We start from the raw sequence: 22,536 nt of genomic DNA, 5'->3' as shown, positions 1-22,536 counted from the left end.
AAAGTTAATTTCAACATACAGACGGACATGGCTATATCGACTCCGCTATTATAACGAACCAGAATATATATAATATACTTTGTGGGGTCGCAAATGAAAAATGTAGAAATTAGAAATTGTGTTGAATAAAATATTTAGAAAATTTATACGAACGGATTTTTAAAGTGGCATATTTTTGAATCTAATTGAGATATTGACTTGAAATTGTAAGACCAAAAATTAACTTATCTAACAAAATAATATAGCTCGGAATAAATGTGGATGAAATTGTTCCTAATATTTGCAATCCTATTAAAATTTTGATATAAATTTTAGTTTTAGAAACTCAATGAATATGTAATAAAATCTTTATTTATTAACGAAACTCAATGAAATTTTTAACGTTTTTTATGTTTGTCATTCTAAATAATAAGGTGTAAAAAAACATGTCAAAAGGTCAAAGGCAATCCCGCAATTCCTAAAAATTGGAGCGAAAATCCCAAAAAATTTTATTTTTTAGAATTTGGCTCATAGGGTCCACATTTCCTTCGGCGAAGATACTTTGGGTATAAATGGGGAACACACCAAGGTTTCTAAAACTGCTTCGAGTTTTTTATCCCAGCTTTGGGATTTTAGAAAGGTGAAATTTTGATAAAAAAAAAAAATAGGTCACATTCCGAAGGGCGACATACTAGAAAAGTGGGACTATTTTATATACCTAAATGTTCTTCGTGAAGATACCTTACACAAAAATATAAAATTGTTATATGTTCTTAAAGAAAGTTTATTTTTAATAAAAAAAGAGTTAAGTCACCTTTTCGACCAAAAAACAGCAAAAATCAACTATTTTTTGAATACTTAAATTGAAAATCGTTTATTTTTGGATCCATAATTGCTCTGAAATATTTTGTATGTTATTAATAATTTAGTTGTCTAACTAACTAACAAAAAATTCGAGTCCATTCGGTCCAAAAATCCGACCTATATTTTTAAAAAGACCAAGGTATGGCAAAATTTTAAAATTTAAATTTTGAAATGCCTATAACTCGGAAATTATTAGAGATAAAAAGCACACACAAGCTTGTTTTTTCCTAAACCTAGCCGAGCGCTTTCCAAAAATATAAAAATCTTTGAAATCGGATAGGAAACAAAAAAATTGCACGTGTTTAAAAATTTTACATGTCGAAGGTACCCAACTTTGAGCCCCCATAGCGCCGCCCCTGGATCATTTGAAAGGTTCATTTTAATAAGTTAAACACGAATACTCCTTGGCTACGCTCATGTCAAATTTTATACCGATCGGATGAGCCATTTAGAAATGCCAGATTTATTTCCAAAAAATTTTGATTATGCCCCACTGTGTCATGGTAAAGGGTATAAATGGATGTGGCAGAAGCTAAAAGGTCTAACTCCACTTTTCGAAAATTTCTCAATTTTGTTATATTACTATCAAATTAGTTGTGAATTCTTTAAAAAATAATTTTGTTCTTCTATTATTTAAATATTTTCCATTACAAAATATGAAAAATCGGTATAGGGTTTGCACCTTATTTGTTTTTTTTAACTATTCCAATTAACCCCACTTTAATTAAACGCATTGGTTTACTAATGCGCAACTTCACGTTTTTTGAAATTTTCTAGAATTAACCAAAACACCACTTTCGAAATTTAACATTCTACACCACAACGACATGAAATAATTAAATCAGCTACCAATAGTGCCATCGATTGTTTCAGATATAATATTCTCTCTTAACATTAGTTAAGCAAGAACAACAAAAAAAGATTGATCAGGCATATGAATTAGAATTTCACCGTGTAATACGATCATTCCATTTTATGTTTATTAAATAAATATTATGATTAATATCGAATAAACAATAAACATATTTTGAGACAGTTATTTTAGCAAATAATTAACACTTTTATAATTTAAGCATTTTGTTGAATCCAATTTCTCAAAGCCACAACATTTGTATAAACTCCAGGATTATTGGGACGGGCACAACCATAACCCCACGAAACAATGCCCACCATTTCATTGTCAACCAACAAAGGACCACCGGCATCACCTTGACAAGCATCCACACCACCATTCAAATAACCAGCGCAGATTTCAGTGTCCTTGACATCAGTCCAGAAATATGTCTCCTTGCATAAGCTTAAATCAATTATAGGTACCTGGACAGCTTTAATGTCTTCTTCGAAATTCACCTCATTTTCATTTAATTGACCCCAACCAGCTACAATAGCCTTTTTGCCAACTCTAGGAACTTCAGTGGCCAATTTAACAGGGGCTATCGTGACACCATTAAATTTTATATCCAAAGTTAAATGCAAAAGGGCAATATCAATAGAATTTTGTTTGTGTTCTGTAATTTTCTCCACCAAATAAACCTGGCCATCTTTAGCAGATGTAGTACGTTTCGAGGTACCAGCGATTACTTGAAAATTATGTACCGTCGTAGCATTTCTCACACAGGAAGCAGCAGTGATAATGACATTATTGGAGTAAATGGTACCACTGCAATAGTGCTCATAAGCACAGGCATCACAAAACCGTTTACGTATTGAAACTTCAAAAGGGAACTGTGTGATGTGAGAGGCCTTAAAATCTCCCACAGTCCGTAATTTCCCAGCTTCGTTTTCAATGAAATTGAAAGCCAATATAATAGCTGTTATATAAATAAGACCTTTCATAGTTTTCAACTAAATTAGGAGGTCTACCAATAACCAGTTTACTGTATCAACTGAATTGTTGCAGTATTAAAACATTTATTTAGTACATTATTTGTTGATAACTTGTCTATATCATATATCAAATAGATACAGTTAATAGATTAATAGACAAATATAGGTGGCGTATGGGCTGATAGTAATATAAAAAGATTAAGTTATATGTATATTTATAACGGAAACGTATCAATTTATACTGCACATGTGCCGAAACTTAAATACCCAACACCAATGTAATACGGGCACCGATTTTTGTGCATTTTGTACAAAAACATTTAACTGATTCTCCCAATTTAGTTAATTAATATTTTCTATTATTAGAAAATAACATTCATGCTTTTGAATGTTATCGGGAACAAATTATGTAAGTCTGAACAAAGATTTTCATATATTTCGATCCAAAAATTGTTTTAAACATCGGACGTAGTATATTATTTTTTAAAACATGTTTGATCAACAGAATATTTGGGGAAAATTCACATACACACTTCCATTTAGGTCACATCGTTCATTCTACAGACGGACGTATTTATATCATCTTACAATTTAATAGTGACCTATACTTTTTGTGGATCTACAACCAATATTTCGGTGTGTTATTGTACAAACGGAATGACAAAATCAATATACCCCCATATTTATCTTATAAATATAAACAAACTAGAAAAGAGTATAGTTTATATAAAATTACTTTTAAAATTAAAAAAAGAATAGTGAAAATACACATAGTTTGGAAACTCTCCTAACTCAGTTGCAAAAACTCAAGTGCTGAGAATTTATTAATAAAAAAAAAATACGTGAAAACAAATTTTTTGAGTAATTTTTATACCCTTCACCATGATTTCTACATTTTGGATCGTTATAGATAGCGGAGTCGATATAGCCATGTCCGTCTGTATGTTGAAATCAACCATGCGTAGCGCACAAATAACTAACATACATGATTCATACATCAATATATCCACTATAGACCCGGTTCGGTTGCTATTTAAAATAGATTTTTGACCTATTTTGGATCTATATCTGGATTACTAAGACAATATAGATACCTAATGATAGATATTTCAAAGTCGGACCAACAATGGATAAAAAATATTTTTTAACACGAATTTTTTTTTCACAAAAAAAAAATGTTTTTCATATAAATTTTTTCACTAATAAATGCCGAATCTTATATATTATATATTAAATATTTTTAGGTAAACAGTCTGTCTGTTGAAATCAACTTTCTTTACATACACGATTCATACATCAATATCTCCGAGAAATTCGAGAAATCGGTCCACAAATAGCTGAGATATAAGGAATATGGTCAAAATATGATTAAAAGCTTGTGTTTTTTAATGAAATAAATACCTCTAAGAAATTAAAAATTATGAAATCATCATAATTTTCACTGATTATTTTAAAATTAATTTTATTTACATTTTCATTTATATATTTAGATATCTACAAAACATTAGCAATAATTGTATCATCAATCCATTGTTTCAAAGCACTGACAAAAGTGTAAACACTAGGATAACCTGGACGAGCACAACCACGTCCCCATGACACTAAACCAACCAATTGATTATCCACCACTAAAGGACCACCAGTATCGCCCTGGCAGGCATCTCTACCACCAGTCTTCAAAAAACCAGCACATATCATGCGTTCCGTTACTTCACCAAAACCATACGATTTTATACAGTCAGCTGAGCCAACAATAGGTACTTGAACCTCTTCGAGATTCGAAGAAGAAGGACCAAATTCTTCACGATAACCCCAACCAGCAACTGTACCTACTTTGCCCTCTATGGGACGAGACTCTCTGATAGAAATAGGTTTAATTTTCATGTGTTCGAAATCAAAAACATCATCAATCACTATCAGACCAATGTCATAGTCCACCGTCCAGGAAGAGTAACTGGGATGTGATACCCATTTTAAGGCGGGATATGGCAAGCCATCCAGGCCAGTGCGTGAATTGGCACCAGCTACTACCATTACTTTTTCATTGTCCTTGATATCAACCACACACTGGGCTGCAGTCACCACAACACGTTCGCTATAAATAACTCCAGCACACTTGTGGACATATGATTCATTTGGTTGCGATCTATAACGTATTGATACCAAATATGGATGTTTAATAACATCAATTTCTCGGCCACCAATTATACGACCTTCAGGAGCAGCAGCCACTACAGCACATAAAGCCCACAAAATGCTAATTATAAAACATTTGTCCATATCCACCACCACTTTTTTTCTTTGCTCTTCAACCACAATGTAGTAAGTTCAACTAAATACTAAAGGTTGTATATTATAATTATGTTTATTCTATTGACCACTACTAACTATATCAGGGTTATTATCGTCCTGATAACAAACAAAAAATATTTAGCTATTTGTTCATTTGAAAATATTCAAGAACTCCCATAAAAATATAATTCATACATATTTTTGCATTAGTTTATTGCTAATAATCGTATCGTAATCTAAGAGCGCTCCCAACAGCTCGTAAAGATTAGCAAATAATACAATAAACAGAAATGTTTATCGAACAGTATGAATGTAGTAAAGGGTGATTATTTTAGAGGTTTTGTTGAGTTTTAATTTAATTTTCATTGGATCTAGGGATCTTTATTATGACCCGAAAGAACAATTTCTGATATTTACTTTTTAAATATAATTTCATTAAAATTTTGATCGAGAGTACGTTGTAGGTGTAAATACGGAAGGTTATATTTTCAATCACTCTTTCGAGCATTGCTACCGAATTACGAAAGTAATATTGCCTTACAAGTCTTGAATCTTAACTGGCATAACGACAAAGACTTTTGACACGATCTAGGCGAGCAGTTGACAAGTGCAGAAGGAACGCGAAATGAGCTGCTCATCAAAATGATCGATGCACGATAAACATTTATCACAAAAATCAAATTTTCGTAATATAGCTGACTAATTTAGAGACATTATTGCGATGTGAGTCTTATCATGAAACAATACTCATTAAAAACAAGTAAGAGAGCTATATTCGGCTGTGCCGAATCTTATATACCCTTCACCAAATTATACTTATAAATATTTTTAGGTAAACAACATTTTTTTTTCCAAAGTCGTTTTTTTAATTTTTTGGATAATTTTTTTTTTAAATTTGAACCAATTTTTTTTTTTTTTAAAAATCGTATTAAATTTTTTTTTCCGATTTTGACCCATTGTAGGTCCAACTTACTATGGTCTTACATGCAAAGGTCTTTGAAATATCTATCATTAGATATCCATATTGTCTATGTTAATGACTTAGTAATCCAGATATATGTAGGTCAAAAATCGAGGTTGTCTTGGTTTTTTCCTCATATCTCCATTTATGGACCGATTTTGCTGATTTTAAATAGGAAACTTCTCGAAAGCTTGTCTGACAGAATTATTGAAGATTTGGATCCCGAAGATATCTGGCGTCTTCAGAAAATTGATTTCAACAGACAGACGGACATGGCTTAATCGACTCCGCTATCTATAAGGATCCAGGATATATATACTTTATAAGGTCGGAAAATTATATTGTGGAAATTACAAACGGAATGACAAACTTATATATACCCTTCTCACGAAGGTGAAGGGTATAATAAGATGACAGTATCAAATCGAAGGCGGAAAAAAACCGCTAAATGTAACACCCTTTATATGTTTATGCATTTCAATTTGAGAGTATTTTTAATTAATGTGAATGGTTGTTGTTAATATGTGAAATTTATAAAATGTAAGGCAATTATTTTAAAGCTCCTAAAAGTATAATTTAAATAATATGTATTTCATGCATATTTTTTTTTTGATAGTCAGTATAAGGCAAAAAACCCTACTTTTTTGAGAAATATCAAAAAATTTACGTTCTGTGGTAGAAAAATATGTTAGCATTAATTACTGATTTCAATAAACCCATATTGAACTCAAGTGGAAAGTTGTCTTTTCAAATTTCATTATTTTTATTTTTCGACATAGTATTATTAGAACTTATAATTCTCCGGACTATTTCCATTCCTGGATTTTGTTTGTCCAATGTTGGTCTAATGTTTTTTTTAGGGTTTATAAGACCGGACTTGCCACACTCAGAGTTTTAATTGTTCAAAATTCAATAATGTTTATACATACTTTTATTAAAAGATTTAATTCTTTGCGGTTGGGTGGTTAGTTTACTAACCACATTTTCTATAGCCTTTAAAACAGAGTTTATTGTCATCTATTGCCATTTTGCTACACAATTATATATTTTGAAGTCATCGTTTAAGATTTTTTGCAAAACTTTGTTTCAATTTTTTAAAGAGTCTTATTGTTCATCGAATTCAGTGTTACTTTGATATTTCGGTTGTTGGTTCAGAAAATTTAGTTTCGATTTCAAAAAGATTAATTTATTTCAAAAACCAGACAAGCAACAAAAAGTCTAAAATTGAGTTAGTTGGCGATTACAGTTTTGTAAAGGTAAATAAATGCATAGTTTAATGCAAACAAATAAATACTGTCCACTAATATAGTGAAATGAATCCGAGAAATCAGTGTTTAGTGCAGAAAAAAGTCAAGTGACAGCGCTTGACTGGCCCTACTATGCTCTAATTTAATTTTTTTGTCATAAATGTTGTAGGTCTTAATAAATGTGAAAAGGATAAAGGATTACTTGCTTAGATATGAAGAGTTTTATGGGATTTTTTTCTATGGCCTACAACGAAAGCAGAATGCACTGTATAACTTGCATGTTAAACTCTTAGCAGAAGTTGCTACTGATGAAAATGTTTATAAACATGATGAATGTTGCAAGCAGCCAGTCTGTAAACTTGATAATGCAATTTTGTAACACTGTCCCCCCCTTAAGCCTGTTCGACCAGATTCATTTTTCCCATATGCATCAAATCGTTCTAGATGTACAACCTTAATTTTATATCTTGGGATATTATATTACTGTATATTACCTCGTTAAATCTTCACAGATTTAATACTGTAACTTTATGAAGAAAACTTATAACAAAATACCCGAACGGGAATTCCCAGAAATTTTAATAGAAACCCTATATAGTTTGTATTTAATTTAATTAAATAATTTAGTTTTGTTTAGCCTCTTTATATAAAACTAAAAGCATAACCGCCCAAAATATTTTAAATACTAAAGACATACATATATATATGTAACGTGTTTCATTGAATATGTTTCTATCCACTTTGACATTAGTCATATGTATATTGTTTTTATTTATTCTCCAGAATTTAGATAAGAAGAAAATCTATAAAGAAATCTAGCTCGATATAATTAATTTATTGGGCTAAAACTACTATTATCAATAAATCGATAACACGGGTGGGCATACGGGCAAAATACATTTGTTTTTATAATATAAGAAAGTTTTAAACCTAAACGACCATAATTCAGCCTTATTCAGCATGGGACGAATTAAATTTTACGATTTTTGATTCACTAAAAATTACGATTTTCATGTTGCGGTTTTAAAATCATCATCGGTACAAAGTACAAATAAGTAAGATGTTTAAAAATGAACGACCATAGTGCAGTCCTAATCAAATTCTTTGATTTATGATGTTTTTATATTTGTTTTTGATATAAAATTCAAAAATGTAAGATCACAAATCAACTGTGTTGCTTATTTTCTGTTTGAGAATTGTAACAACTTTCATATTGTAATGGGTCATACAAGTCGTCTAGATCTAATATTCTTCTTGTAGGGTACTTTATATTATTGTACTTTTTAAGATAATATGTGTTATGTTTTCATTAAAATTATTAAACTAAAATGCCCAACCATTCATATTATTTATTTTAAAATTCAATTCAGAACCTTCGTAGCAGTTCAGTGTACTGCGCGTTATTTAATCGTCAATAGTTAGAAATAAGAAACAACAAAATGTTTCAACAATTTTTAAAGTTTACTCTACTTGCAACATTGTCAATTTATTGTATGCCCACAAGTGCAACGACTTTAATCGAAAATCGTATAATCGGTGGAGAATCTGTTGAAATTAATTCAGCACCATATCTAGTGTCTATACGTTATAAGAAAAACAACTCCACACCCTTTGAACATCGTTGCTCGGGAACAATTTATTCTTCTAAAGTGATTCTAACTACAGCAACCTGTGTGATTGGTTTGGACTTGAATCGTTTACATGTTAAAGCCGGCTCTACTTATCGTTCACAAAATGATGGCTTCTTATATTTGGTGGAGAAATACATAATACATCCTGAATATAATATATGGTTTACCGATAACGATTTGGCTTTGCTAGTTCTAGCATTTGATTTAACTTCCAGCTTTCCAAAAGAAATTGATCCTATTGCCCTACTATCTAATGTTCCACCAGTAAACAGCCTGGCTACTATCGCTGGTTGGGGTATTACAGATGCCAGTGCAAATAGTAAGTTTTCCGAAATCCTACAAATTGCACATGTCAATGTTGTAGATATTTTGGACTGCAAACGATCGTACGGTGAAAATCGCATATCCCCGGCAATGTTATGTGCAACTGGTGACGATTCAGATGCCTGTTTAGGTGATGCTGGCGGTGCTTTAGTTTATGAAGACAAGGCTTTGGGGTTAATATCATGGGGTAATGGATGTGCAAACTCTGATTTTCCTGGTGTGTATACGAATTTGGTGTATTTTAAAGAATGGATTGAGAATGAAGTAGCTAAATTGTAAATATCTTTATTTTTAATATTTATGTACTAAATAAAAAACTAGTATTAAAAACTTATTTTTTATGGAACAATAAAAACATTTTTTTTCATTCTACTACATATTATTTTTATAACCTTCACCATAAGTTTGTCGTCATTCTTTTTGTAATTTCTATAATATTCATTTGCGATCTTATAATGTTAACATATTGTGGATCTGCACTACAACTTCTAGCTAACCCAACAGATGATAATATATCGATAATAATAAATTTTTTAAAGTCTACTAACCTTTACCATTCCATATAATTTATACAAATCATTATTATACAATTTCTAACATACTGATCATTGTAATAAAATTTATTCACTAAATAACTATACTAACCTGTGAGCTGAAGGCCTCAGTCGCTATTGCTCTTTATTTTAAATTAGATTATAATTTTAATTGTACTCTAATTCTTTATAAATAAATAAATAAAAAATAAATATTGTGGATCTGGAGTCGATTTAAGGTATTTATAGATGACAATACTGAGTATTAACACTTTTCAAATTTAAAATATTATTGAAATCAGTCGGTATTTCAAAAAATCGTTTCGAAAAAAACATTTATTGTTTACACGATAGTATTACAAATATTTTATTTCTTTGTTGATTGATATTTTTCTGAAAATTTTATTTTTATTTTATATTTTCTTGACATTTTTATTTGCAGTATATGTTTTTATAAATACATACCCGATACATATGAAAATAAAAAGTTTTTGAATTGTTTTAAACAAATTTTCAATACCGACCGTAAATCAAAAAAATCATTTGTATTTTTGAAAATCTAATAAAAAATTTTGTTTAGACGATGAAATTGTATTATGATACTTGAGTTTTTGACATATATTAATACTCAGTATTGCCGTCTATAAATACCTTTAGCGATATACGGGCGTTGGTTAAAATAGGCTAGCCCCAAGGTATTCTAATATCAGATATATATTTTGTTCAAAAAAAATATTGTTGCCATTTAAGCTTTAATATTTTTAAATTTACACAAAAAACTATTAAATTTTTGATCGTTATCAATATAACTTAAGAAAATAAATTATATTTTTCGTCAAATGAATTATATTTATTACTCAGGCAAGCTGCTTTGTATTGTCTAACAACTAAATCAGAAATAGAAAATCAATCTTTAAAAAATTTTAATTTTTATGTTTTTTTTTTTGTCAAATATTTTTTTTTAATTTAATTTTACTACATAAATGATTAAAGCACACATCGAATTATTCATTTAGTTATTTATTAGAAATTTCGCAGAAAATTGTTTACAAAAATAAACAAGTGATTTGAAATCGACAGCCACTTAGCTGAACTTTTTAAAATCACAAAATTATGTGCACAGAACACCTTTTTTGTGTTTTCAAACCACTTCTATAAAATGCGATTTGCAGAACATGCCTGATAAGCTCGATTTTGGATGTATTTTTTTTCAAATTGTCTTAATTCAAATCTAATCCAAATTGAATAAAAATATTTGTTAAAAGCTTTTAGTTAGTTTAGTTCAAAATTTGTAACTGCACATTTTTTAATAGTTCTGGTTAAAAGTTCAGCCTATTCGTGCTGAAATTTGGCATTCATGCATACATCTGATGGCAATGCAATATTACGTTCGATAATCCTAATTTAAGGTAGGGTCACACATGACAAATATTTGACGAAAAAGACGTAACCACTAAATACAATACATTTTAATTCTTTTATTTATTTCAAAAACTTATTTTACTTAGATCAAATTTAATTTGATTTTGAAATTTATATTATGAATTAAGTCTTTCGAACCTTTGTTTCAATCAGAATTATTCTAGTGAACTGACATTTTGTTGCTAGAATCGAAAAAATCTACATATGTATATAACAAATCACAACGAACTGTTTTATCAGTGCAGATTGAATACAGTAATTTTATGAAGAAAACATACAGCAAAATTCCCAAATATATTTTCCACACGCAGAGAAAAAATATAGTTGGGCATGGTTACTGTAACCATTTCAATATTGTTACAAGTTTTTTAACTATATTATAGTCACAGTAACCATTTACATGATTGTGGTAACCATAATATGGTTAACTTACGATTCACATGATTGTCTCAACCATATATATGGTTACAGTAAACATATATATGTTTGTGACAACCATTTATATGATGAAGGACTTATCATATTATGGTGCTCTCGGCTTAAGGCTTATCATAATCTGAGAACAACATATTATGATAAAATTATTCATCATAAATATGGTTGCCACAAACATACATATATATGTTTACTGTAACCATATATATGGTTGAGACAATCATGTGAATCGTAAGTTAACCATATTATGGTTACCACAATCATGTAAATGGTTACTGTGACTATAATATAGTTAAAAAACTTGTAACACTATATAAATGGTTACAGTAACCATGTTCGAAAATTCGAACATTATTTCAATTACAATTTCTTACATTTTCCAATATCGGACTTAAGAATTCAAGAATTTAGAAAAAAAAAATTAAATTTCATGAATTTGAAAGTATGAGTTCGAAAATATTCACGGTACTCTAAAAAAACTAAAATAAATAACTTAATTTAAAATAATTATAAAATATTAAAACTTTTTTGGTGAAAAAAAATTTTAGTAAAAAAAAATTTAGTCACCAAAAAAATGTAAAATAAATTGGTAAAAAAAATGCTGGAAAAAAAATTTGGTGAACAAATTCTTAAACAAATATTGGTGAAAAAAAATCGAGGTATTCGCGGTTTTTTGCTCATATCTCAGCCATTTGAGAGCCGATTTACTCGATTTTAAATAGAAATCTATAACGATCCGGAATATATTAATTTTATGGGGTATCAAATGAAAAACGTAGAATTACGAAAGGAATGACAAACTTATATAAAACCTTACCACTCATGGTAAAAGGTATAAAAACATGGTTAAGAGATAAAATTTAATTTTGAAAATTAAATTAAGTATTAATTCTTGCGAATCTTTGATAAATGATAAAATGTCTATAAATACTTTCACCCACCAGCATTAATATAAAAAAACAACAATTAATTTGTTTAACATATAAATGATTTATTATTGAATATCAAGCCGTTTTATTTATGTAGTTCATTTCCAATCTATTCCTCTATGGTTGTTTTAATCCATTCCAATACCGAAGATACTCGAGAATATACACCTGGATAATTAGGTTTAGCACAGCCATATCCCCACGACACCACACCCCAGATAACATTTTTCTTAAATAACGGTCCACCGGAATCACCTTGGCAGGCATCTTTACCACCTTCTGGTCGGCCAGCACAAATCATTTGATCGGTAATTTTACCAAAGCCCTTATAAGCTTCCACACATACGTCCTCTTTAACTTTAGGAACTTTGACAGCTCTTAAAACATCACGAGATTCTGAGGGATTTTGTGTATTGCCCCAACCTGAAACAGTTAAAACTGTACCGTCATTAAGACCGTCCTTTGAGGGCAATTTCGCATATTGAATTTCAAATGGCAAAGAAGTCTCATCATAGTCCTCCAGTTTTAGAATGGAAAAATCAAAATCAATAGTGTTGGCATTATATTTTTCATGTTGATAGATTTGAATCGGCTTGACCACTAAACCTTCCTTAGCGGAATATTTGGAGCCCAAACGAACATTGAAACCAGGATTTGTAGCAGATCTGCCATCAGTACAGTGGGCGGCAGTTAAAACATAACGTTTGGCTATTAAGGTGCCGCCACAAAAATGATACGACGTCTGTAATGATACTTGGAATTGTATATCCTTTATATCAGCTTCATAGCCACCAACTATGCGTCCTCCCAAACTGGGTGCTGCTGCTGCCAACGAAGCTAATAACGATAAACTAAATATCAGCCAAATGTTAAGTCTTTCCATTGTTACGATTGCAAACTACTACTGTTTGATTTTAGCCTACGTTCATTTGTTTTTATAGTTTTTCCATAAAGAGTTGATTTTGAAGTATGCATCACATTTAAGTGTTTTACAAACGTTTTGTATTTCAACAATAGTATTTCGAGGACTTTTCATATCTTTAATGTGCGTAAGGTTAATGATTTTAGGTTATGAGAGTAGGTTACACCAATGTAAATACATACATTCATTTTTAATCGTTAAAAGAATTTTTCTAGTTATTGAGATAAAGTACATTCAATTCATAAAATTTATAATCTCCTTAAGAACTGAGAAATGTTATAAAAATTTCAAACAATAAATCATTAGTGCAATAAAACTTAACAACAATCAGTGTAATGCAAAAATTTAATATAAAAATTTTATTAGTATTTTGTAAAAAATAATTATCCTAATAACCCTAACCATAGAGAACATAGAACGGAAACTAGAAAAAAACTAAAAAAAAAAATTCTCAAAATAATTACACATACGAGTGTTGTGTTTGTTTTCACATAGTTTTTTCTACTAATACATTCTCACTACTTAGGTTTCTGACAACTGAGTTAGGTCTTTGACAGGAGAGCTTCCGCTCTATGTCTATTCTCTATGACCCTAAATTTAATTTAAAATGGTGCTCAGATTGTTAATATTATTCAAAATTTAGTATTGAAAATAAAAATTTTAAAATCAAGTAAGCAAAAATTATATCCTTGAGTGTTTTGTATAAAAAAGATCATGGAATATAACAAAAAAAAACATTTTAAAAGAATTCAAGCAATAAAGATAAATCGCCAACACAATATAATATTCAATATATGATAAGAAATCAAACAATAAACTATTTTATACATGCTATTGTAAACTATTTTTTATTTATTTTTATTTTGATTCTTTAGTGGAAAATTACATCACTTAAATAGTTTGTTAATGTCTACTGATATTGCATAACTTTTTCCAATATCCATGATCTTAAAGTCCAAACATTTGCATAAACTCCTGGGAAATTGGGCCTAGCACAGCCATTGCCCCATGAAACGATGCCAGCCAATTTATTACGTATTGTTAATGGGCCACCAGAGTCTCCTTGACATGCATCTTTACCGCCTTGACTTCTTAACCCAGCACAGAGCATGTATTCGGTAATATTACCTTCGTAATCTTCATTGCATTCCTCTTGCCTAACCACGGGAACCTTTACTTCTTGCAAGGTGGAAGGAGAGGGTCCTCCCTCTACCAAAGCCCCCCAACCAGTGATAGTTGTCAAAGTACCAGCGGTGGGGGCATCATCTATTAATTCTATGGCACGTATGGTAAATCTATTTAATGGCAATGGCACAGACACTACCAAAATAGCCACATCATTATTATAAGTGTCAGGATTGTAATTTTCATGCATAATAATTTCTTTAACCGGCACCAAAACACCATCATTACCATTTTTTATATTCCCTCCAGCCACCACTTTTAGTTGACTCGGAACTGTAGCTATAATGCAATGAGCTGCCGTTAACACAATATTTTCAGAGTAAATACTACCACCACAGATATGGGTATATGGTGCATTAGGATTAAAAATACTCTTTTTACGTAAACTTATTTGATAGCCATATTTTCCAATGTCTACCTCAAATCCACCAACAATACGTTTATCCGGTTCTTCTAGATCCTTTATTAAATATCCTTGGCTTAAGGACATCAAACTAACAAGTACAATTAATTTCATTCTCAAATATAACGCCCGACTAATTTATCAAATCGTTCTAAATATCAAAGTTGTTGCAAAAACACTGGCCATTTAGTTTGCAATTAATAATGTAGGATCGTAAATGATAATTTGGTTTCTAAATTGTCATTGCTTTTAATGGACGCACTTCAAATATAATTTATCTTTATTGCTGAATATCTTGAATGTCTCGACTGTACCGATAAAATTTATTGGCAAATAGTAATACATAATTGAAATACATATTTATATAGTATTTTTTAAAAAAGCCCTTAAATAGGCTACACTTTTTTATGAATATTTGAAATATACAACCCAATTAATATTTTGCAGTAAAGTCGAAATATTTTATTCAGATTCCACTAGGTTTTGTTAATTTTAATAATCATTTTACAAATTTAATTTTACAATTTACTTTCTAAAACTTTATGAGTTGTCCGGCAAAATTCTTAAAAACAAAATCTTCTAAATCAATATGAACAAGTAATCTGTGCCGAATCGTATACACCCTTGAATAAAGTATACTTTAAGATAACGAAACGATTGAAATCAATTGAAAACAAATTTTGTTGAAAAATTAATTTTTGATGCAAAACTATTTTTCCTTTGATATCCATATTCAGCCTAATTATGAATAAAAAATTCCGCGGGAGTTTGGGCTGATTGTCTATGTACAAGAATTAGTAATCGAGATATAGGTAAAATAATCAAGGTATTCGTGTTTTTGCTATATATTTCAGCCATTTGAGGGTCTATTTTCCCGATATTATTGGCTGTATGTTTTTGAGTTATCTATGACCTTTTCCCATCTTTCACATCCAATATCGAATACTCTATTCCAAGTGAAGCCAAAGACACCGTTCTGCATCGATCGGAACAAATAGTAGTGGGACGGGCCACGGTCTATACTATAAAGCGGGTGAGGCAAGGATGAGATAGAGGTTCCCTATAATGGTCTGACCAGATTTAAGCAGCTCATAATAGAGGATCATTTTGCTCCCACCAAATACAGCTAATTACCTTGCTACATGGCTTTGGTGTTGATTCGGCTGGTTGGCCGGGTTTCGCATGCGATCTCTCACGTTTTTCATTGTAATTCGGTGCAAAAATGATTTTCTTTTATAACGTTCAAACATCATTTTGAACATGAAAAATCGTTTTCCATGGTCTCTCGGCTTCAATTCGTATGGTACCCAATTTCCCTGCTTTTAGATGTATCCTGCTGCACGCAAACGTTTTGAAATTATTGTTTAAGTAGCTACCAACGATTTTACAAGCTCTTGTTGAGTTTCTCAACAAGCTTCATGGAGTAATGCCTCCAATTTTGGTCTTCAAACTTTTTTGGCTGACCTGGACGATCTTTGTCTTCCATCGAATCCCGCTATCTATAACGACCCATAATATATACATATACTTTATGGTGCCGGAATGACAAACTCATATATACCCTTACCACTCATGGAAAGGGTAAGATAAGATGAGATTTCGGACTATTCGAGAAATTGAAGCAGAAATCGAATAAAAGTTAATCAAAAGTTTTGTCTAAAATTAAAACCATAAAGGGGGAAATAAGAGGGACATTCTCATGACTGCCGGTTCATTCGCACCGGAATGACCCGAGTTCATGACCCGAGTTTACTCGGCCAAGGGCTGTCAACTGAGCAATCACTGCTGTTACAACAAGAACATAAGTTGAAAGTTTCAAAATGCGTGAACTAAGTACATAATAAATACAATAACACAACACAAAAAATTTCTGAATTTTTTTCGTTATGAAACGGAAGAGTTAACTATTACCCTTTATACTACATATTTTCAAGGTTGGCTACCGTTACCGCTAAAATACCCTTTCAACTCAACTTCGGTTACCGTAAACGAAGCAACTGTAATTACCGTATCCCTAAAATACCGTTACAAATTTTTAATTTTAATAATTGTGTAATAAATATACAGAATTTTCGTATTTATACCCTACACCACCATAGTGGGGAGGGTATAATGCGTTTGTGCAGATGTTTGTAACGCCCAAAAATATTAGTCTAACACCCACCTTAAAGTATACCGATCGACTTAGAATCACTTTCTAAGTCGATTAAACGATGTCCGTCCGTCCGTCTGGTCGGTTGGCGGCTGGCTGGGCTGGCTGGGCTGGCTTGGCTGTCCATGTAAACCTTGTGCGCAGAGTACAGGTCGCAATTTTGAAGATATTTCGATGAAATTTGGTACATATTATTATATATAGGCTCACCAAGGACCAAGTCTATTGAAACTGGCTGAAATCGGTCCATTATTTCACCTAGCCCCCATACAAATGTCCTCCCGAAATTGGACTTTATCGGTCATAAATGTTTAATTTATATATGTATCTCCACAAATTCCGCTCCAAATAAGTTTTATATACACAAAATTCATGTCACCAAATTTTGTTACGATCGGTCCATAATTAGTCATAGCTCCCATATAGACCCGCTTCCGAAAATCACTTTAACGTGCATAAATCGCTTATAAATGTTGGTATACACACAAAATTCAACATAATTAACTTTCATATAGACATAAATTACACGGCCTAATTTCATGGTGATCGGTCCATAATTGGTCATAGCCCCCATATAAGGCCCACTTCCGAAAATCACACAAAAATATAAATTATTGAAATTTTAAAAGAAAAATGTTTTTGCTCTTTTACTTAGTGTAGGGTATATTTTGGAAATTTTATTAATTATTTAATTCAGGAATTTTTACAGTTATCATTAAATTAGCGTTACCGAAATAACAGGAAATACCGTTACAGCTAAGTCATAATTACCGAAATAATCCAAATTAGCGTTACCGTTAACTTTTAACCATTTTGATTAGGTAGATAATGACAAGATCAGGTTTAGATGTTAATAAACATTATTTATATGAGTACAAATCAGTCAAAAATCTTTATTTATCATTCATTCTATTGAAGATTATAACTTTTTGCTTTATTTTCAATCCAATTTTTAAAATAAACTACATTTGTATAAACTCCCGGATATTCTGGTCTAGCACAGCCAATAGCCCAAGACACAATACCCACCAATTTGTTGTTGGTCATCAATGGACCACCAGAATCATACTGGCAGGCATCCTTTCCGCCGGCATCACTACCAGCACATAACATATCTTGGCCAATACGATCATAACCATAACTTGCATCACACTTAACGCGATCAATTATTTTCACCTCAACTTCTTGCAATTTAAATGCATTAGCACCACCCTCGGTGGTAGCACCCCAACCACTAACAACTGCTACAGAATCGTTGTTAGGTTCTTCAGATGCCAAACTTACTGCCCGGGTACTGATGCCATTTAATGGCAATGCTGAGTCCAAAATAATTAAAGCAATATCATTTTCACTTAAAGCTGGATTGTAATTTTCATGAATCACGATTTTATTAACACGTGCTATAAATCCATCTGCACCGGAACGATTATCGGTACCAGCTATTACAACGAATGAGTTTTCTTGGCGTTTATAAACACAATGGGCCGCTGTTAAGATCGCCTGTTGACTGTAAATAATGCCACCACAAGCATGCAAGAAAGCACAGGATTCACATGTTTTACGTCGTATAGACACTTGATATGGATGCTTGGAAATGCTAACATCGCGACCTCCAATAATGCGACCTGGATCACTTCTCACCGAAGCGCTCTCGACAATGGCTACTAATAGAGCCGTAAAAATTACAATTCTGAACATATTCAACCAATTTTGTTAACTAAATTAAAATACTTTTGAAAACGATTTTACAATATTTTCCGTTATCAAACATTTTTTTTTAATTTTTAATAAAAATATTGATAAAGCGTATATTTTATTGATGGAAATTCCATTTAATAATTTCTACTAAAAAGTACACTGAACAAATATTAATGTAAGTTTTTAATAACTCAAAAGTGTTTAAGGAAAACTATTTAAGTAGGAAAAATATAGGGCAAACGTTAATGCGAAAGATTATCAGTTATATAGCCAATTTAAAAGAATTATTCAAATCAACTTTCTCTATCAGCTGACACAGCACTTTCCTATGTTGTTGAAAAGATTGAAGTGTGATTTTATAAGATCCACAAATCAATAAACTAGTATTAATAAAATATTGATTATAACATAACAATTAGTTGTAGATAAATATAAGAAAAATAATAAAAATTAAAAAAAAAAAATTCCGCAGATAAATTATCAAATATTTTGGTTACGTTTATGTTTGCCTCAATCTTATAATTTCTGAAAGTGTGTGTACACTTGAAATTTATGAATTTATTAATAAATAAAAAACTAATGTTGTTAAATTATTGGAAGTTATTATATCTTGGTAGCTTATCAAAAGCACCAATAATTTATAACCCATATTAATGCTAAATATGCTATTTAGAGCTGGTTCACACACGCCCAGTTTACATGCGCAAGTTTTGAGTTTGTAGATTAGAGAGGAGAGGAAATTGAAAATAATTTCCTCTTTACTTTACTTCTACCACTTTAAATATCCTCATTATAGACCCAGAAATATGTTTAAAATTTTAATTTAATTTTATTCGAATTATTTTTTACACAATATTTTATGCATATTCTGCCACTTTGGTTTCGATCCAATTCTTAAAAGCAGCAACATTAGTATAAACACCAGGATAATTGGGTAGAGCACAACCACGGCCCCAGGAAACCACACCAGCCAACTGATGATTAACCAAAAGAGGGCCACCAGAATCACCTTGGCAAGCGTCTTTGCCACCGACTCCCTGAATACCAGCACAAATCATACTATCAGTTATACGACCAGGTCCGTAAAATGCAGCATATAAGGCATCACAGCGATCATTACTGACAATTGGCACCTGAACTTCCAATAACTTATTGGACAAAGAACCGCCAGCTGCGGTAGTACCCCAACCAGTTATAACAGCCTTAGCACCATGTCTTGGGGCTTCCGATGCCAAAGTAATGGGAGCAATTGTGACTCCATTTAAAGGCAAGGGCGTTGATAGGATCATTAAAGCCACATCATTGTTGGTTATAGATGAATTGTAATTTTCATGCATGATAATTTTGCTAACACGTGATACAGCACCATCAGCGCCATTGCGATTATTTGTACCAGCCACGATTATGAAACTTTCAGCCTTACGATTGTAAATACAATGGGCAGCTGTGACAATAACATTAGCCTTGTAAATGCTGCCGCCACAAGTGTGGGAATAAGCCTTAGCTGCCGAACTTTTACGTCTCATCGAAATTTGATGAGGATGTTTGGCAATATTGACTTCATGTCCACCCACAATTCTATGATCATTTTTAAACAGTTCTGGCTCATCGTACGAAGCTGGCAAGGAAGCCGCCAAAGCCGTTGCTAACAAAACTAAAGTTAATGCGAAATATTTCAACATGTTTCCAAGACGTTGAAAATTAAACTGAATGTAATGAACATAATTTTAAAAGTTATTATACATTTAACTATTGATTATCATAAAAATCGCTTGTTACCTCTACACGATTTTTGAAAGATTATACGATACAAGTAACTCCACGCAATTGTTGTTAATAAAACATGCCAAGATTTATAGTTCTTATGAAAGAACTGAACCTTTTTAAATTTAATCTGAATTTAAAAACTTATACACACTTGCTTTTTCATGCGTATGTATTTATGATAATATAGTGCCATCACTATTAATCCTATTTATTCTAACTAATCCTCAATACTTTTGTATACAACTATGTACTCAATAAGCTTAAGATGAATTAAAATAAAAGAAGAGAGTTCAGTTGCGTATTAAACTTTAACAAGTGTGTTTCATTTTCGCTGGTCACAACGCAGCTATGACATGGCGACCGAGACATGTATTTGTGCTCTAAATGCAGTATAAATTGAAAATTATTTGGTTAAACTGTACTTATAAAAAGAATACTTAAATTATAAAGTCTTGACCTACGACAAAGAATAGAACACAAAAAAAAAAAAAATTAAATAAAAAAAGTGACGACAAATACATAAAGTAAAATAATACAAAAGAACATACTAAAAAAAAAAGAGAGAGAGAAAAAATTGCGGAAAATACCGTTACGTTTGGAAATACAACACAAATTTGGAAAGAACAAAAAGCAAAGTCAATAAGTGTAATAAGTGAAATTGGAAAATAATTTTTCTCTTTATGAAACTTCAAAAGAGTACATGCACAAAAGAAAAAAGATATACAGAAAAGACAAAATAAGACAATTACAAAAAAAAAAAAAGCAATAACAACAAAAAAAAAAAAAACAATAGAGAACAAAGGCAAATTGAATCATCCAAAATTATAAAAACTATCTCAACCTAAAATAATGCAATAGAATAACAACAAATAAGCAGTGTCAGCAGAGTGTGCAGATCAGTTAACATTTGACAACCATGCAGCCCAACATAACGATTGATGTTATTAACATTAGTATATAATATTTTAACATTATGTAATTGCTGAAATTTTTATTACATACTATAGTAAACATAAATTTAGAAATACCTATGTTAAAAAAAAAAAAAATGTAAATATTTGTAAATAAACCATATAATAAATAATCAATAGATTTGTAAAAATATTTAAGTATTTATAAATTAATAAAAAAAAAAATATGAACATATATGTATATATCAATACAAAAATATTTTTTTTTTTAATGCAAAATATATACATAAGCATATATAAATTTACGTCTTCATATGTTGGAAATATAAATAAATGTAAAGGATAAAAAAGCAAACTGAATTAATTAATGTCATTATTAAAAAATATTAAAATTAAAATACAATATATAGGATAGAAATAAAACTATTATCAAAACTACATTGATTTTTTTTTAAGAATTTATTTATAGAAAATAGGATGATACATTAAAAGAAAAGAGGAAAATTAAAATAATCTAATAAATTAAAAGGAAAATCAGCTAAAAAGAAATACAAAAAAGTATATGTTAATATACATTGTATATATTACAAAAAAAAAAAAAAAACACTAAAATAATACATTAAGATTGATGACAAACAAAATGAACTGAGAAAAATTTTATAACGAATAAAACTTAAAAATTAATTGCTTGAGCTTTGAAGTATTACATATAATTTACCAAACAAAAAGAAAATTTTAATTTTAAAGATCTAAAAAAAAAAGGAATTATCAAAATAGAAAATCATAAAATTACTAATACAATTCATTAAATTTAACATATGTCACAATTTGATATTGACACATTTGATCAATTAATTAAAAATTTTAACAATGTAAAGAAAAGAATTCTTCAAAATCGACCAGTGTCTACTAAAGAGACTAAAATTAATGAATATATTGATTTACTAATTGAAAACTATAATTTAATATTAAAATATACCAAAACAAATTCTGAAAACTTAACTATTGATACGGAATATTACGTTTTTAGTAAGATAAAACATTGTCGAGAGCT

At 30.5% G+C, this 22,536-nt stretch overlaps 6 protein-coding genes across 6 annotated transcripts; 1 reads left to right on the top strand and 5 right to left on the bottom strand.

Annotated features, from left to right (window-relative positions):
• Positions 1-1,815: 1,815 nt before the first annotated feature.
• LOC135960770 (trypsin eta-like) lies at positions 1,816-2,716 on the bottom strand. The gene has a single exon (XM_065512154.1). It carries the CDS (start codon positions 2,677-2,679, stop codon positions 1,912-1,914), a length of 768 nt encoding a protein of 255 aa, XP_065368226.1. The 5' UTR covers positions 2,680-2,716; the 3' UTR covers positions 1,816-1,911.
• Positions 2,717-4,105: 1,389 nt separating this feature from the next.
• Positions 4,106-5,087, bottom strand: LOC135960366 (trypsin eta-like). Its single transcript, XM_065511639.1, has one exon. It carries the CDS (start codon positions 4,948-4,950, stop codon positions 4,165-4,167), a length of 786 nt encoding a protein of 261 aa, XP_065367711.1. The 5' UTR covers positions 4,951-5,087; the 3' UTR covers positions 4,106-4,164.
• Positions 5,088-8,555: 3,468 nt separating this feature from the next.
• On the top strand, positions 8,556-9,659 carry LOC135961576 (trypsin eta-like). The gene has a single exon (XM_065513089.1). It carries the CDS (start codon positions 8,610-8,612, stop codon positions 9,402-9,404), a length of 795 nt encoding a protein of 264 aa, XP_065369161.1. The 5' UTR covers positions 8,556-8,609; the 3' UTR covers positions 9,405-9,659.
• Positions 9,660-12,496: 2,837 nt separating this feature from the next.
• On the bottom strand, positions 12,497-13,506 carry Try29F (Trypsin 29F). The gene has a single exon (XM_065512339.1). The coding sequence runs from the start codon at positions 13,325-13,327 to the stop codon at positions 12,554-12,556; it is 774 nt and encodes a 257-aa protein (XP_065368411.1). The 5' UTR covers positions 13,328-13,506; the 3' UTR covers positions 12,497-12,553.
• Positions 13,507-14,213: 707 nt separating this feature from the next.
• On the bottom strand, positions 14,214-15,110 carry LOC135960232 (trypsin zeta-like). Its single transcript, XM_065511472.1, has one exon. It carries the CDS (start codon positions 15,066-15,068, stop codon positions 14,277-14,279), a length of 792 nt encoding a protein of 263 aa, XP_065367544.1. The 5' UTR covers positions 15,069-15,110; the 3' UTR covers positions 14,214-14,276.
• Positions 15,111-17,966: 2,856 nt separating this feature from the next.
• LOC135959681 (serine protease 53-like) lies at positions 17,967-20,501 on the bottom strand. Its single transcript, XM_065510688.1, has 2 exons — positions 19,680-20,501; positions 17,967-18,813 (listed from the first exon to the last, which is right to left on the bottom strand). Exons 1-2 carry the CDS (start codon positions 20,484-20,486, stop codon positions 18,016-18,018), a joined length of 1,605 nt encoding a protein of 534 aa, XP_065366760.1. The 5' UTR covers positions 20,487-20,501; the 3' UTR covers positions 17,967-18,015.
• Positions 20,502-22,536: the final 2,035 nt, after the last annotated feature.

Source organism: Calliphora vicina, chromosome 5, assembly GCF_958450345.1.
Source record: "Calliphora vicina chromosome 5, idCalVici1.1, whole genome shotgun sequence".
Taxonomy (NCBI): domain Eukaryota; kingdom Metazoa; phylum Arthropoda; class Insecta; order Diptera; family Calliphoridae; genus Calliphora; species Calliphora vicina.
This window is presented reverse-complemented; position numbering and strand designations above follow the sequence as displayed.